The 15,562-nt window shown below is 41.9% G+C and overlaps 2 protein-coding genes across 2 annotated transcripts; one reads left to right on the top strand and one right to left on the bottom strand.

Moving 5' to 3' along the window:
* The first annotated feature begins 9,481 nt into the window (after positions 1-9,481).
* On the top strand, positions 9,482-14,411 carry frtz (WD repeat-containing and planar cell polarity effector protein fritz). Its single transcript, XM_017613396.1, has 9 exons — positions 9,482-9,498; positions 9,580-10,628; positions 10,964-11,264; positions 11,439-11,763; positions 11,842-12,467; positions 12,527-13,104; positions 13,201-13,814; positions 13,881-14,040; positions 14,096-14,411. Exons 2-9 carry the CDS (start codon positions 10,214-10,216, stop codon positions 14,212-14,214), a joined length of 3,138 nt encoding a protein of 1,045 aa, XP_017468885.1. The 5' UTR covers positions 9,482-9,498; positions 9,580-10,213; the 3' UTR covers positions 14,215-14,411.
* On the bottom strand, positions 14,254-15,477 carry mRpL48 (mitochondrial ribosomal protein L48). The gene is made up of 4 exons (XM_017613402.1): positions 15,362-15,477; positions 15,186-15,305; positions 14,979-15,112; positions 14,254-14,910 (listed from the first exon to the last, which is right to left on the bottom strand). Exons 1-4 carry the CDS (start codon positions 15,371-15,373, stop codon positions 14,604-14,606), a joined length of 573 nt encoding a protein of 190 aa, XP_017468891.1. The 5' UTR covers positions 15,374-15,477; the 3' UTR covers positions 14,254-14,603.
* Between the last annotated feature and the right edge of the window lie 85 nt (positions 15,478-15,562).

Raw genomic sequence — 15,562 nt, 5'->3', positions numbered from 1 at the left:
ATATAAAAGAAAATTGTCGACATACTTTGTATGGAAAAAACGTGAAACACCTTTAACCCCAAAAAATCCTCAAAAATCAGCGGAATTTTTTAGCCGCTTGAAACTTGCACTTCTTCAGACTAGAATTGAATGTGCTACAAAACTGCATACCAGAATTTTTTCTAAAGATTCTGATTAAAAAGTTTGAAATTTGGGTGAAAAATTGCAAAATTTTTATAATTTTTATACAAAGTTTAAAATCTGAATTTATATGGTGTTTGTTGTATAGCCAGCTAGGCTTTTATAAAAAAATAATAAACATTAAATAAACAAAAGACAAATAGCCAAAACTGGTCAAAATATCGCACTCCTATTATTTTGTGGACAACTGTACATATATATGTGTGTACATAAATATAAATTTCAAATACATAACTACAAAAAATAAGAACACATTGCCTTGGAAAACATAAAAATATGAAATAAAACCAAGAAACTATAAGAAAATCTTAATAAATATTACGCCACAAAAGTCCTTAAAGCACAATTATAGTAAGAAGTTTCGAAGAAGAACTCTATTTGTAACTTAATTTACTAACGCAAAGTAAGCTGATAGTTTTTTTCTCAAAAAACATTAAAGTGGTCCAAAAATGTATGTAAAAAAAATAAGGTCGGATTTTTAATGCCGCCACCCCCTAGGATTGTTATATACCGAAAAAATATACCCATATTTTTTTATTTTGAAATAAAAAATAATTTAGGTAGTGCTCAAAGCGCTAAAAGCGCTCAAAGTTTTCCTGTATTTTATATGGAGAAAAAAAACTTTTCGTAGAAATAGTGTAGAATTCTTGAAAATCAATATTTTTCGATAGGAAAACCTTACTTATCTTCAGGAGATTCTCAGTAATAATACTCAATTGTTTCTTTAACAATTTTTTCATGGTAACTATATTTTGTAGGTCCTCCAAAGCCCTTTGAAAATGCAATGGGGGGACCAATAAAAAATCTTTAATCATAAAACATGGTTAAATAAACAATTGGATATTAATACTGGAAGTCTCCTGAAGAGAACCACAGTTTTCCGGTCGAAAAATATTAATTTTTAAGAGTTTTATACCATTTCTACGAAAAATTGTTTTTTCTCCATATAAAATACATGGAAAACTTTGAGCGCTTTGAGCACTCCCTAAATATTTTTTGATTTTAAAATAAAAAAATAAGGATATATTTTTTTCGACATAGATCGATCCTAGGGTGTGCCGGCATTAAAACTCCGACTTAATTTTTTTGGACCACTCTAATGAACATGCTACATAAAAAAATTGAATGCCACAACAGCGCGCTTAGTCATTGATAAAACACAGTTAATGCTAAAACTACAAGAATTCAAAAGTAGAACTCCACCATCAAGTATTTCAGGTGGTCAACGCTTTCCACGTTTTCAGCTTGTATCTGAGGAAAGCGCTGAACAACTGAACAATTAAATCAATTTAACGTAACTTTGTTTGCGTATCTTCGTGCCGCCATAATTCCACCGTTGTAATATTAAAAATTCAGTCATAAAAACATTTTGCTAGAAAACTAAATTTTTAACGGCACTTGGATTATCAGCTGTGTGCCTTTCCTAATGATTTTCTTTTTTGTAGATTTCCATGCATAATTACATGTATAAAGTATAAAAAAAACATGCACACATATGCATATACATACATACATACACACATAGTAATGTTAACTGTTTTAGCGTTGTAAGCGTGTTTTTTTTTCTCGATACACTATAATTTTGCAACAAAAAATTGCTTATGAAATTATGTTAATGTGAATGAAATACTTATAAAACAAAATAAAACTAAAAATATGCATAAAAATTGTCACTGGAAAAATTAAACGAAATACACGTATAACGGAACTGTGAATTTATTTGTAATCGGTTTAATTTACTACATAATTAACTATATAATTAACTGTCATACAAAAATTAAATGAAATAAAATTTTTGTTTAAATAAAAATAAAAGTTTTCAAGTGTTTAATTTTTGGTTGGAGATGAAGCTTTCAAGCAGAAACTTTTTTTTAATTTAATTTTTTTTCTATACTAGGATTTTGGTCGGAGCAGGCATCGAAATTGTGCCCTCGCGATTGGGGTTGACAAAGGAAAAACTATAATAGTTATTGAGGTCTTAATTTCAACGTATGTACCTACATTAGGGCGCGTCACTCTCCGAACCAAAAAAGGTCGTGTTTTTCCATCGGAAATATAAAATTTATTAGGTATATTGTTAGACTTTCAAAATACTTCGGAAAAATATTTAAGATTTAAGTGAGCTTGACATATTTGAAAATATCCCAAAAAGCGTGTTTTTTTATAAATAAAATAAGTTTTTAAAAATACTTTTTTCTAAAAAATTGCTTCAGATGATAGACGAGTTTAAGTTTTAAGGGTCTTCATAAAGGTCAACGTATCAACGTAACCAAAATAATGAGATTTTTGAAGGTATTTTCAAATCGGTCTAGCTTACGTAAATCTTAATACTTTTCCAAAAAATTTTCAAATTTTTCAATAGAAATTCACTGTATTGTACCAATCGTGTAACTACAAACAAATTTACTTCTCAATTTTTTTATTTTGTATCAATGGCCCAATATAAAAAATGTATAAATTTGTACAAATGTACCGATAGTGTGACACTGCCTTTAAATTTATCTTCCCGTTAAATATCGTTATCGCCGTTTCCGATAAATTTGACGGGTTTAACGGGCAGTCGAAAACACGGTCCCTAATTTATAATAAATTGAATAACTACAGTGGAAAAACAGTATTTTTTTGTTATTGTAACATCATAAATATGCACCAAAGGGTTTCTAAGGGACTGTCCTTGGGCCAGACATTATTCTGGGTCGTTCCGATCATGTATACCCGACTGTCGTGGGAACGTTATTTTTTTCGTGATGCATCCTAATGTACCCTACATACATATGTAACAACTAGGGCTGTGCGATTATTCGATTACTCGAGCAAGTTGGTTTATCAATTATTCGGTTAATCAATTACTCGAGTAATCAAGATTTTGATTACTCAAAACGATGATTCATCGGGTTACTTGAAATATGATTACTAAAAAAAAATTATTTTGCTCGTTAAAAGAGTTTGCTTTGGAAAATGCTTATTTTCTTTTTTACATTCTGCATATGAAAAAAATATTTCGTTTTATGAAGGGACTTTAACTACTTTATACATATGTAAAGAGTTGAAATGTTGATTACTCATTTTACTCGAAATGTTGATTAATCATAAAGCAAATTACTCAAATATTTTTTTTTTTGGTTAATCAAAAATCTTAATTATTTGAGTAACTGAACATTTGAGTAATCATAATTTCTAATTAATCGAATAATGAGTTATTTACTTTATGATTAATTAAAATTTTGAATAATCAATTAATCGCACAGCCCTAGTAACAACACAATCAGGCTGATGGCCTACATTGGTACATATAGGTTTCGAAAAGTTACTTCGCTGTAGATCCGAATACTACTTATTAAGGAAGAGCTCAAAAGAAGAGGAACGCGTTGTGAGTTTTTATGATTGGCGTAGCTCATTGGGGCTACACCAGGCAAAGATCTCACGAGCTACATATACTAAATATAATCAGCCTCATTGCGAGTGTCGTGTCGAATGCAAGTCGTTCTTCGAGAGCCGAGTCGTATCGAAAAGTACAAGGAATTGCCTAAAAATACGATTCGACTATTGTATTAAAATGGGAAAACTTGGCAGCACTGGATAGTTTTCGACAGTTTTCGTCGTCTATTTATTTCAGCACGACAATAGGCAATGCCAATCTAGTCGGGTCGTTAATTTTAGTCTAATTTACGACGTAGGTATAAAGAGATTCCAATATCTATTCAGCCACTCAAAAGATTAACTTGGAATCATTCCCACGACTGTCGGTTCTACGTACCGGAATGCCCCGGATTTACCCGACAAAGGGCTGTTGTTTCGATAGGCAAAATCTCTTAAAGGATGTTCGTCCATGAGGCAACATCTTCTCCGCTTTCTTCTGCTCAAGGCTGGCATCGAGTCATACCCTAGACAAGAAACCTACACCTGCTGCGAATCCCAGAGACGATTACACCCAAACTTTACTTTAGTCTGGTGCAATTACTGCAACGGATAGTCACCTCCGAACCCGCCTAGGTCTTAGAACTCATCAGCAGTAGACAACGTAATTTGTGGCGGCTACCTCAAGGACACACGCCACGTATCGGCGCCGCCATACACCCAGGCTGCCCCACCTGCTCACCGAAGTTGACCTGTACCACCACAAGCCATCGCCTTCAACAGAAGCATACACAACGTCACTAACACCCTGTGTTATGATCAGTCTGCCAAGGCACACGAAGATATTACAATTCTCTTGTAACGGACTCCAGCCCAAGATTGGGGAAATAACAGTATTCATGGTTCAGCCTAGAATATTGAAAGCTGCGGTCCACGAGAAAAAGCTGCTGGGAAGGCGAAATCCTCCAAAGCCATTGGACCCGAAGGAATTTGCATGCTGCATGAATTGGGTCCTGCGGGCGTAGATTATCTCTCACTGAGGTAATCAATCTGTCCATGACCACTCTCAACCGGCCAACAAATGAGAATCTTTGGACCTGGTATCGAGGCCTTGCTATTCCCTCATTATACGCACCACCTGACTCCAGCGAGGCATCAGCATGGATTCCGTAAAGTGCTCAGCACAACAACCGTACTTCTTAACGTTATAAACACTCAGATAACTCGTATCCTAAACCGAAACCGCTCTGTGAGAGAACAGTCCTGGCATTCCCACGACAGCCGGTTCTACGTACCGGAATGACTCGGGTTTCACCCGACCAAGGGCTGTTGTTTCGGCGATCTAACCCCGTTTAGGTCGGCGAAGTATCTTAGAAGTTGTCCGTCCATAGGGCTACATTCACTACGTATTCTCCTACTCAGGGCTGGCATCGAGTGAAACCCTGGGCCAGAAACATACACCTGCTGTGTATGCCGAAGACGATTACACCACAACTCCACCACGGACTACGGACACACAGACAGTGGACCACGTCGTACGTGGCCCCCTGTTGCTCAAACAGAGCAGCCTCCACGGCTAACCATAGTCCGCCCGAGCAGCCCCACACACTCACACAGCAGCCACACACAGTCACCACAACACAACAACATAATAACACCACAGACCGTACCACAGCCACTACAGACCACATAACACACACAACCGCACCACCACCCACACGCCGCCGCCAACAACTCCTGGTTCCCCCTACAATCTGCACGGTATGTCAGACCAGGATATTCCGTAATGTGACATCAGTCAAGTGCAACACCTGCCTTGGCTGGTGCCACTTTAGGGCATGCTCAGGTCTGCGTACCACGCGAGATTGGACGGGGAACTTCGAGGGCCCGTGTTGCGCTGCTCGGTCGCAGAGTCCATATGCGATGCCCCCCACCACCACCACAGGGCGGCAATCACCTCAGCAGCACACACAGCCAACGGCGGCAAGAACATACACTTCACTTACACCCCACATCACGACACGTCTCCCGAACCACATGAAGCTCCTTCAATTTAACTGCAACGGGCTACAGAGCAAGATTGAGGAGATAACCGTCTTCATGTGTCGGCTTGGTATATTAATAGCTGCGGTCCAAGAGACGAAGTTGCACAGCAATTCAACTTTGTTGAATTGCGCCGGGTACAACGTGCACCGTCGAGATCGCGAGCGAGATAATGGTGGTGGCTTAGCGTTCATCACGCACCACACCGTGCAGTATCGTCTTATCGAAGCAGACATCGACCGCAGGGATACCACCCTAGAATGTCAGGGCATCGCTATCCGGTCAGGCGATGTCGAGCTCGAAATATTTAATATATACATACCCCCTGTCACCTGCTGCCCGGCAGGATATCACCCTGATATAGGTGCGCTCCTCAGAGGTGAAAACCGTATGGTAGTAGGTGACTTTAATGCGCACCACGATCTTTGGCACTCAAGCCTGTCAAACGATCGTAGGGGAACAGACTTGGCTGAGCAGATAGACGATTCGACATTCTGCACAATGAACGACGACGCACCCACCAGGATTATGGGTAACTGCAGTAGCTCGCCAGACATCACAATAGTCAGCGCTGGTCTGATAAACAGCATAACATGGCGACCTATGCTGACTTTAGCATCAGACCATCTACCCATAGTCATCTCGATAGATAAACCAACCGACTTTGCCTCCGCCAAACACCGGACCTATATCAACTTTTCTAAAGCTGATTGGAAAGGTTACGCGGAGTTTACCGAAAACACCTTCACAGCGCTCCCCACACCAACCGACGTCCATCTCGGTGAACGTAAGTTCCGCAGGGCTGTCACTGCTGCTGCAGCTCGCTTCATACCGGCAGGATGTATATCGGACCCACGTCCAAACTTCCCTGCCGAAGCGGCTGTTCTAGCCGATGAGCGTGATAGCCTTCGTCAGGCCGATCCCGGAGATCCCCGTATCAGGGATCTCAACGCGGAGATTCGGCAACTAGTAAACGTACATAAGCGGAAGAAGTGGGAGGAGCATCTGAAGACCTGTAATTTCACCTCTGGTGTGAGCAAGCTTTGGTCAACCGTGAGGTCATTGTCTAATCCGACGAAGCACGACGACAGAGTCGAAATTTCCTTCGGCGACCATGCTTCGTCGGACCCGGAGCGATGCGCGAGCTATTTTAGCCAGCAGTTCATACTGCATCCTCCGGTGGACAAAGCCAAGCGTCGAGTGACCAGAAGGCTGCACAAACTGCCAACAACCTGTGCCCCCCTTGCTTTCACTTGCGGTGAAGTTCAGGTGGCCATCGGGAAGGCGAAAGCCTCCAAAGCCATGGGTCCCGACGGAATATGCATGCTGATGCTGAAAAATTTGGGTCCTGCGGGGGTAGCGTACCTAACGGAGGTCCTCAACCTGTCAATGGCCACTCTCATCATCCCAGACATCTGGAAGGTGGGGAGAGTGGTCCCACTGCTCAAACCGGGGAAACCTGCCAACAAAGGAGATTCGTATCGTCCGATTACACTCCTTTCCCCGGTAGCGAAGACACTCGAGGCCTTGCTACTCCCGTACTTCACAAACCACCTGACCCCAGCGAAGCATCAGCATGGTTTCCGTAAAGTGCACAGTACAACAACAGCACTTAACGCCATAAACACTCAGATAACTCGTGGCCTTAACCGTAACCGTCCCTGTGAGAGAACGATTCTAGTAGCGTTGGACTTGTCAAAGGCGTTTGACACCGTCTGCCATTCCACGCTACTAGAAGATATAGAGGCCTCCTCTCTCCCACAGAGGCTCAAACGGTGGTCGGCAAATTATCTGAGTGGTCGACATTCGTCGGTAATGTTTAGAGACAAAACGAGTAAGCAGCGAAAAATAAAACAGGGGGTTCCTCAGGGTGGTGTCCTTTCCCCGCTACTGTTTAACTTTTATATTTCAAAGCTCCCTCAACCACCAGAGGGAGTCTCGATTGTCTCCTATGCCGACGATTGCTCGATCATGGCGACTGGGAATGGAATTGATGACCTGTGTTCGAAAGTAAACGGCTATCTCTCCGAACTTTCTCGCTTCTTCACTGCAAAGTGTCTAGCCCTCTCCCCTACGAAATCCTCCGCGACCCTGTTCACAACCTGGACGAAGGAGGTCAGGCTACCGCTGGGGATTCACGTCGATGACACACCAATTCCGACGGTGAATAACCCCAAAATACTCGGAGTAACATTCGACAGCCTGCTCTCCTTCTCTGCGCACTCAACCGCTATTGTCAATAAAGTACAGAGCCGCAACAAGGTCCTCAAGTCGCTAGCCGGCAGTACTTGGGGCAAAGACAAAGAAACGTTGCTGGCAACATACAAGGCAATAGGCCGGCCGGTTTTGAACTACGCAGCGCCAGTGTGGTCGCCAGGGACTAGTAGGACGCAGTGGACGAAGCTACAGACTGTACAAAACACCGCACTCAGGACAGCGACGGGATGCCTCTTGATGTCGCCTGAACACCACCTGCACGGCGAGGCGCAAATGCTCCCTGTAAAGGAGCATAATATAATGCTCTGCAAGCAGTTCCTGATCGGGAGCCACAGAAGTGGCCACCCAAGCAGACAGCTGCTTGCAGAGGAGCCCTCGCCTAGGCACGTCAGGAGGCATCTATATGAACTGACGGACGAAGTCCAGAGGTTCATTAAGCAACCTCTGGACCCGACAGCTTACAGACAGGCCCTGAACGGCATTCACAGGGACTCAGTCTCGAGTTATGTAGACTCTAGACCTGTGAATGCCGTTCTAGGCACACCACCCCCGGACATAGACGAGACGGAGCTTCATCTGCCTCGGGAGACACGCACAACACTCGCACAACTTCGCTCCGGCTACTGCAGCAGGTTGAACTCCTACTTGAGTAGGTTGAATGAGGATGTGCCGAATGAGTGTCCGGCATGCGGAGAGACCCCACATGACTCGAAACATCTCTTCGCATGCCCGGAAAACCCGACAACCCTAACGGCCTTGTCCCTGTGGACAAACCCCACAGAAGCTGCACGCTTCCTAGGGTTGCCGTTAGTGGAACTTGACGACAACGACTGAGATACCAACCGATCTGGGCGGGGTTGTTGTAGCCGCTACAACAACAACAACAACAGAACAGTCCTGGTAGCATTGGACCTGTCAAAGTTGCTGACACCGTCAACCACTCCACGCTACAAGAAGACATTGAGGATTCTTCTCTGTCACACAGTTGGTCAGCGAATTATATGAGTGGTCGTCATTCGTCAGTAATTTTCAGAGATAAAACTCACGGTGTAGTTTCCTTCCGGTTTAATTTCTATATTTCAACGTCCGGAAATGGATTTGATGCCTTGTGCCTGAAAGCAAACGGTTACATCACAGAGATTTCTCACTAGATGGCACAGGAGTCGCGATATCTCGAGAACCCGTATTTATGGTCGGATTTATACCGCGCACACAATGAAAACGACGAGCGACCACAGCTTTCAAGTTATTTACCACGTATTCTTATCTAGAGAACTATTTTGGCGACGACAGGCCTACGCAACGCCTTTGGTTGTGGCCAGATTAGATATACTTCCATTTTTCCAGCGCACGATACGGTTCTTCCTCTTCTTTTATGTCAAACTCATAAAAATTCATGAAGTCGCTGTCGCGTTCAAAAAATTCATGTCGCCATCGACAAAAGCACCTAGCTCGTCGTTTTCAATGTGTTCAGCACATTAGTTCAATATTAGAAAGCTTGGTTTAAAAAGATGGTTTTTAACATTAACTTATATAAATAAAGTTATTTTGCAATATATTATTTTTTCAATTAAATTTTTTTTTTTTTTCTTAAGCCCAACTTTAAATTCCATTTACCTCAGTTATTTTTCCAGTGCAGGGCTAACGTTGAACTACCTTCCTATGCAACCCTACATTCCAACTTGTAGTGATCGCGCAAAGGTAACAAATTTTTGTTGATTGTCAATTTGTGCAATTATTTTTATACAGATTTATCGCGAATCTTTTGTTTAAATTTCAAAGCTTCTTAAATCCTTTGGAAAATAAGAGAAAGTGTTTAAAAGTTCCCAAAACAGGCGAAATCATTGCATAAAAATTCCAATGCGTAGAAGCAACAGGTCTGCCTGCATACCAGAGTGACGACAACGTAGGCAAGGTTGCGCATCAGTAGGGCAACAAAAGCAGGGAGTTAACAGCAGCACAACAACAACAACACATTATTAACCACAATAACAACAGCAAAACACACCTTACAATCTTACAACGTTTACATTGGCCAAATTATTCGAGACTGGCGACTGCGCTACTCGACGACGACGACGGTGGTAACCGCGGGAACGACGGCAACGTCTAAACCTATGCTAGTGGCGCTGTGCCGTTTGTTGGCTATACATAACTTTGGAATAGCATTAGCATTAACGAATGTTGGGAGTGCAACTGGGAGTTGTGGTTTGTTAAAATCCCGTTGTGCATAAATTCAGTGAGAACTTGGCATGCGCTTGGAGTGTAGAGAGCTGGCATGTGTAGTGAAGTAAGTCGCCCAGCGATAAATGATGTGAGAAAATTTGCGAAAACGAAAAAACAAAAAAATACATACAACGCAACTTATAAGTGCTATCTGCTTGGCTTGCAGCGGTAAGAGCTGCCGTCACTTGCAATGCTAACGCTCCTCGGTGAGTGTCATCTGTGGAGCATACGCGATGAGGTGCGCATCAAATCCACCGATCTGGGCGCTTTCCGTTACACACGCAATCGGGAGGCACAGCAGCAGAATACTGAGTTGACGGCGCTGGCCAAGCGTGACTACATCGAGAGGCGCAACGGTGTAACGGTGTTGAAGAATAGTCGCAAGGCGCCAGGACGCTTAAAGGATAATATCAAGCGTTTGGAGGAATTGCTGCGCAGCTATAAAATCGTGCATTCAGAATGGCGAGACGCAGCGCAGGTGCTACTCCTCTTTGCCAATGGTATTATAGCGCATATTTGCGTGGACGCGGCCACAGGTGATATACTGCGTATGGTTTATGAAAAGTACTTCGTCGGCAAGTTGGCGTCGGAAGTTATCACTGACGGTAAGTGAACAAATGTAGAAATGTCACAACGTGCAGGTTAGTTGTCGTAGATAGTATATACATAGTTGTTTGGGTGAGTGTGCGCAATCACCAGCAATGGTTGTGTTTTGGTGCGCGCACAGTGTTAGAGAGAAATTTGCATTTGTGCATACTCATGCGCATGCGCGCATTCACACAGTTTCACATGCAATTAATGTTAATTAATTTCGCTACAACTTTGCTGTGTTTTGTTTATTTTTTCTTGCCATCCACATATGTATGCACCTATGCATGTATCTTTTTTGCTTTGCAGTTAGTAATTTGTTTTATTGTTTTCTATTTGCTGTTTGTTGTAGCATTTTTCACACGTTCCCACATCGTCTTGGCCTACAACACGAACCAATTGACGGTGGTGCATTTGCAGAAACCGAATGCACGGCCACAAGGGCCTGAGAAAATTAGCAATATGGATCCGCGAATATTTCATGTGATAATACCGGGACCATCAGAGCGTAAATTGTCACGGCATCTAACAGTGAATAGTAGTGCAGATTTATTTGTTATATGGACGAAATCATCACAGAATGAAGTATACCCATGGCGGCCAACGATACGTGATCAGGATCGAGCGAATATACATGTCTTCAAGTTGAAGGGGTGAGTAGGCAGATGGCGGGTTCGTTTATCGTTTTTTGTCTCTTACAAAATGTTACTATTTCCGCTAAACGTTTCATGGAAACTAAAGTATCTGCAAAAACATTTATAATTTCACTTTGATTAAGCTATATATAATTTTTATTTTATTTACTTTTATGCTTTTTCCCTTTCCAGCATACAAATAGAATCCGTTTCGTATTGTTGGTCAGAGAATGATCCCCTCTCAGTGGATTTTCTACGTTCAGCCGAAAGTCAAATACTCACCGTAGAACAAAAAGTGTCACGAAAGGGTGAAATATCTGCCGAAGTATGTACATACGAAATTATCTCGGGTAAAATGCAACGCGCCACGGTCACGTCAATTACAATGGGAACGCAAATATGCTGCCATGCCTTCAGTCCCGACCAAGAGAAGCTATTTTTGGGATCGATTGATCGTAAACTTTGTCTACATGATCTGGTGCAGCAAGTGACGAAAGTGGCCTCTCAAATTGATATTGTATGTTTACTATTTTCCACGAAGAAATACATACATATAAGTTTTAAATAAACAATTTTAAAATCATTTATCTTTTAGATACCCACGCAATGTGCCTGGCATCCCGATAGCAGTATTGTTATGGTTGCCAATGAGCGTGCACAATTTCAATGTTTTGACCTCGCCCTAACACCGGTGGGCAATCAGTTGCAGAGCGAAGATGTGACACCTTTAAATTTATTGGATCTTTCACACTATTTCACCATACAACCAACACTGCTGCGCATTGCTTTCAGTCACAAGCCTGATTTGTCACAACATTCGTTGCCTTATGTGCAAACAGATTGCTTACTGCTGTTGCATTTCGAAAATGGCCCATTGGGTTGTATGCGACTTTTTGCAGGCGCCGGCATGCGTGGCGACATACACAATTCAGGCCTGACCGCTGATGTTTTAATTGACAAATATTTGTCGCTAAATCAACTGGAGAAAGCGGTGAATTTGCTGATGGCACTCAACTGGGAAACTTATGGTGCGATGTGTTTGATATCGCTGCACAAAATTGCTAATCATGTTTTGTATCGCGGCGAGGCGAAGCGTACGCGCGTGGAATTGCTGGGAAAAGCGCTGAAGACATTCACCGATGCACTTTCAGAAGAGACAAAGGATGAGTTTAGCGATCAAGTTTTTGATTTGAAAAGACGGTTTTTCTTTTATCTGCTGCGGTATGTTAAAAACTTAATGAAATTTTTGTAACTTTTGTAGTTAATACACTTTTTTGTAGGAAACAAATGTTTGCAGAAGCGTTCGAAGTCGCCGAGGATATTGAAGATTATGATCTCTTTATGGATCTCTTTAATGTGACGAAATCGAATGCGAATTTAATCGAATTTTCAGCCGCCGCCTTTAGTCAAGCTGCTACGATACTCCATGAAGAGGAAGGCCATGGCAACGGCGTGCGTGGCATGCCAGCTAGTAATCTAAGTTTGATTGTTGATTATCGCTCAGAATCTGCCTGTTCCCAATCAACTTATTCCGACTTACAAATAGTGCAAAGAAAGAAAGTTCAACGTAGCAACTACGCAAAAGAACATTTAAAGAACTATGTGCCACCCTTGCCATCATTTAAATCAAAAATATTCAGTGCCGAAATGATAAAAATAAATATTCCAAAGCCAGAGCTGCGCATGGAGAATACGCAGGATATATTGCGCACCCGGCCGCCACCGCCACCGCCCCCACTGCCATCGCTGCGGAGCATAAAAATTTCACAAAATGCAACAAGTGCGGCAGTAGCGGCAAGCAGTACACTGGCTGAGCTTTCAATGAAGAGTGGCAGTGATTTAAATAATACTGCAATGGGTGTGTATAGGGTTTTTAGAAAATATGTACATACATTAAAAATATATATACATATATTTTGAGCTATAATTAAACTCTCTATTTGCTATTTTTAAGTACACGTCGCTGCGCCATCCGTCACTCTTCTACCTTGGCAACAACAACTGCCTGCGGATGCGAAGACGCCAATCAGTATGCCAGCACATACCACCACCGCAATGCTTCCGCGAATAACTACCACCAGCAACAGCACACACGCGCAAACACATTTACCAAACAACGCTGCAACTTTCGTGCACCATGCTTCACCGGCTGTGGTGGCAGAAAACTCATTGCCATTACCACAAAAGCTTACGCCAATAGTGCAGCCAGCAGCGCTTACCGCTTCTACTACTGGAAATGTTAGCGCGCTGCAATCAGGCGTTTACAAACCAAAATATTATCAACACCCTTTAGTGTCTGGCACAATACCACCTACTTTGGTGGCGACGAGTGAAGAGCATCAAAAGCGCCTGCTTCAAAAGAAGCCCACAGCATCCATACTTTCGAATAGTTCAACACAACAACAGCAACAAAATGGTGGTACTATGATTAATGGTGGCAATGGCACACCACTTGTAAATGGTATGCATAAGGAGCTGCACAGTGGCGGTGGGAATGGTGGTCGCAGTGCTGCTGGTGAGAAGAATAAGGTGAAGTTCTCTGACACGGTGCAGGTCGCTGTGGTGCCGGTAAGTGTGAGGGGGAAACTTAAAAATTAGGAAAATCTTCGAGTTTTAATTTTTCTCACTTTGCAGGAAATTCCACGCAAAGAAAAGCCACAACCGCCCAAACGCAATGGCTACTCACGTCCGTTGTCGCGCAACATCACAAATCCGAAGAAGGAATTGGCTGATAGCCTGCCGTTGTGTCATCCACACGACGAATATTTGAAGGATTTCAATCCCTTGTCAGCAGGTACGTACATGCATACTTACCATGGTATTAGTGCTAAATTTTTTTTAATTACTAGCTGAAGAGATGCCTCGTCCCCAAACGAAATCCTCTAATCGCGACGAAGCCACAAAGTCGCGCAAGTCGAACAGTAGTTCTCAGCCAGCCATCAAAGTGGTTCATTTCGGCGTAGTTTAAGAAATCATAGGTTTCAAAATTCAACTTTGCAGCCGCGGTGCTAGCACATTAACATTGCAATATAAGCTGTGCAAATAAATCTTCGTTTAGAGCTATATAGATTTAAATTCAACATATACATACATACATATGTACGTTTACTTCTGCACGACGAGTGAAGGTATGACTTCTACTGTTCTATTTAAGAACTAAAAAAATAGACACCATCAAGAAAATTCATTGCCGTCCAGTAGTGAAAGCTTTAAATAGTAGATTCCATTTAATATTAAGTTGAATATTGTATTTTTATTCACTTGAAATAATGTAAGTTAACCACAAGAAATAAATGTATGCACACAAGTATGTACGTTTAAATTGTACCCTCTGTGTACAATTAAAAGACAATCGCTTTATTTCTTTTTTGGCCCACCCATGTTGCCAGTTTGCATGCGTCCCAACTCTGCTTTCAGATCGAGCAAATCACGATCAGGCACATAGCGACGTTCCTCCAATTCTTCGGAGTGTTCTTGGACACTTAGCTGCACACCTGCTGGTAGCGCTGCTTGTGCTATGCGCAAAAATACAGGATATATAGGAGCATTTACATCGTTAATTTGCAGATTACGTTCGTAAACAGTCAATTTGTATTCAGCATCTACTATAGCCGAGTTTGGTCGCAGTCTTTGCACTTTGGTTTGTTGTGGTGGCAAAGCGTAGCTGAAAGTAAGTGAACATTTTGGTAATTTATAAGTTTATATATAAAAGATAGATATGTGCATACACACCAATCGGATACATCGATATCCAGGTATTCCGCAATGCTATGCAAGTAGCGCTGGTAGCTTTCAAGAATTGGAAAATCATAACCTTTAATTTGTACGTTAAGACAGGAATATTGTGGGAATTTGGGTTTTAGTGACTGCAAAGACAAAACGAGTTTTAAATGTATAGATTTTCGGTTAGGAATTGTGCTGTTAGATAATTGCAATCACCTCCAAATAATCCGGCTCATATACACTACGTCCATCGCTGTAGTGGCGGGTTGTGGCTGTAGCTATATTCAATGTGGCAGGTGCAGTACTGGATAGCAGACGCGGCACAAGCGGACGTAGCTATGAAGCAAATATGTTTAATTCCTATATATTACATAAAGAAAATTAAAATTTACCTTCGTTAACATTTTCGTCTTGTTTTGCTTGCAATTTTCTCGAAGTAAGAGGTTATGTCATAAAAAATATGACCCTTTATACTCTCTTTCCACAGAAAACAGCTGTTGGTTTGTTTACATTCAATAAAGGGAAAATTATATGAAAAGGGGTTTTTTGATTGGTCTTTTGTTATTACAGAAATATTTGAAAAAATAATGAAA

This window comes from Rhagoletis zephyria, unplaced genomic scaffold (assembly GCF_001687245.7).
Source record: "Rhagoletis zephyria isolate East Lansing unplaced genomic scaffold, Rhagoletis_zephyria_1.1 Rzeph_scaffold_00655, whole genome shotgun sequence".
Classification (NCBI taxonomy): domain Eukaryota; kingdom Metazoa; phylum Arthropoda; class Insecta; order Diptera; family Tephritidae; genus Rhagoletis; species Rhagoletis zephyria.
This window is presented reverse-complemented; position numbering and strand designations above follow the sequence as displayed.

What these genes read in the sequence shown, in the direction of transcription:
- mRpL48 (XM_017613402.1), bottom strand. An exon ending in ATGAGCCGGATTATTTGGAG is followed by an intron (nt 15,113 to 15,185) that starts GTGATTGCAATT and finishes TTGTCTTTGCAG; the next exon opens with TCACTAAAACCCAAATTCCC. An exon ending in GATATCGATGTATCCGATTG is followed by an intron (nt 14,911 to 14,978) that starts GTGTGTATGCAC and finishes ACTTACTTTCAG; the next exon opens with CTACGCTTTGCCACCACAAC.
- frtz (XM_017613396.1), top strand. Translation starts at nt 10,214, where the DNA reads ATGCTAACGCTCCTCGGTGAGTGTCATCTGTGGAGCATACGCGATGAG. An exon ending in TGGCCTCTCAAATTGATATT is followed by an intron (nt 11,764 to 11,841) that starts GTATGTTTACTA and finishes TTTATCTTTTAG; the next exon opens with ATACCCACGCAATGTGCCTG. An exon ending in TTTAAATAATACTGCAATGG is followed by an intron (nt 13,105 to 13,200) that starts GTGTGTATAGGG and finishes GCTATTTTTAAG; the next exon opens with TACACGTCGCTGCGCCATCC.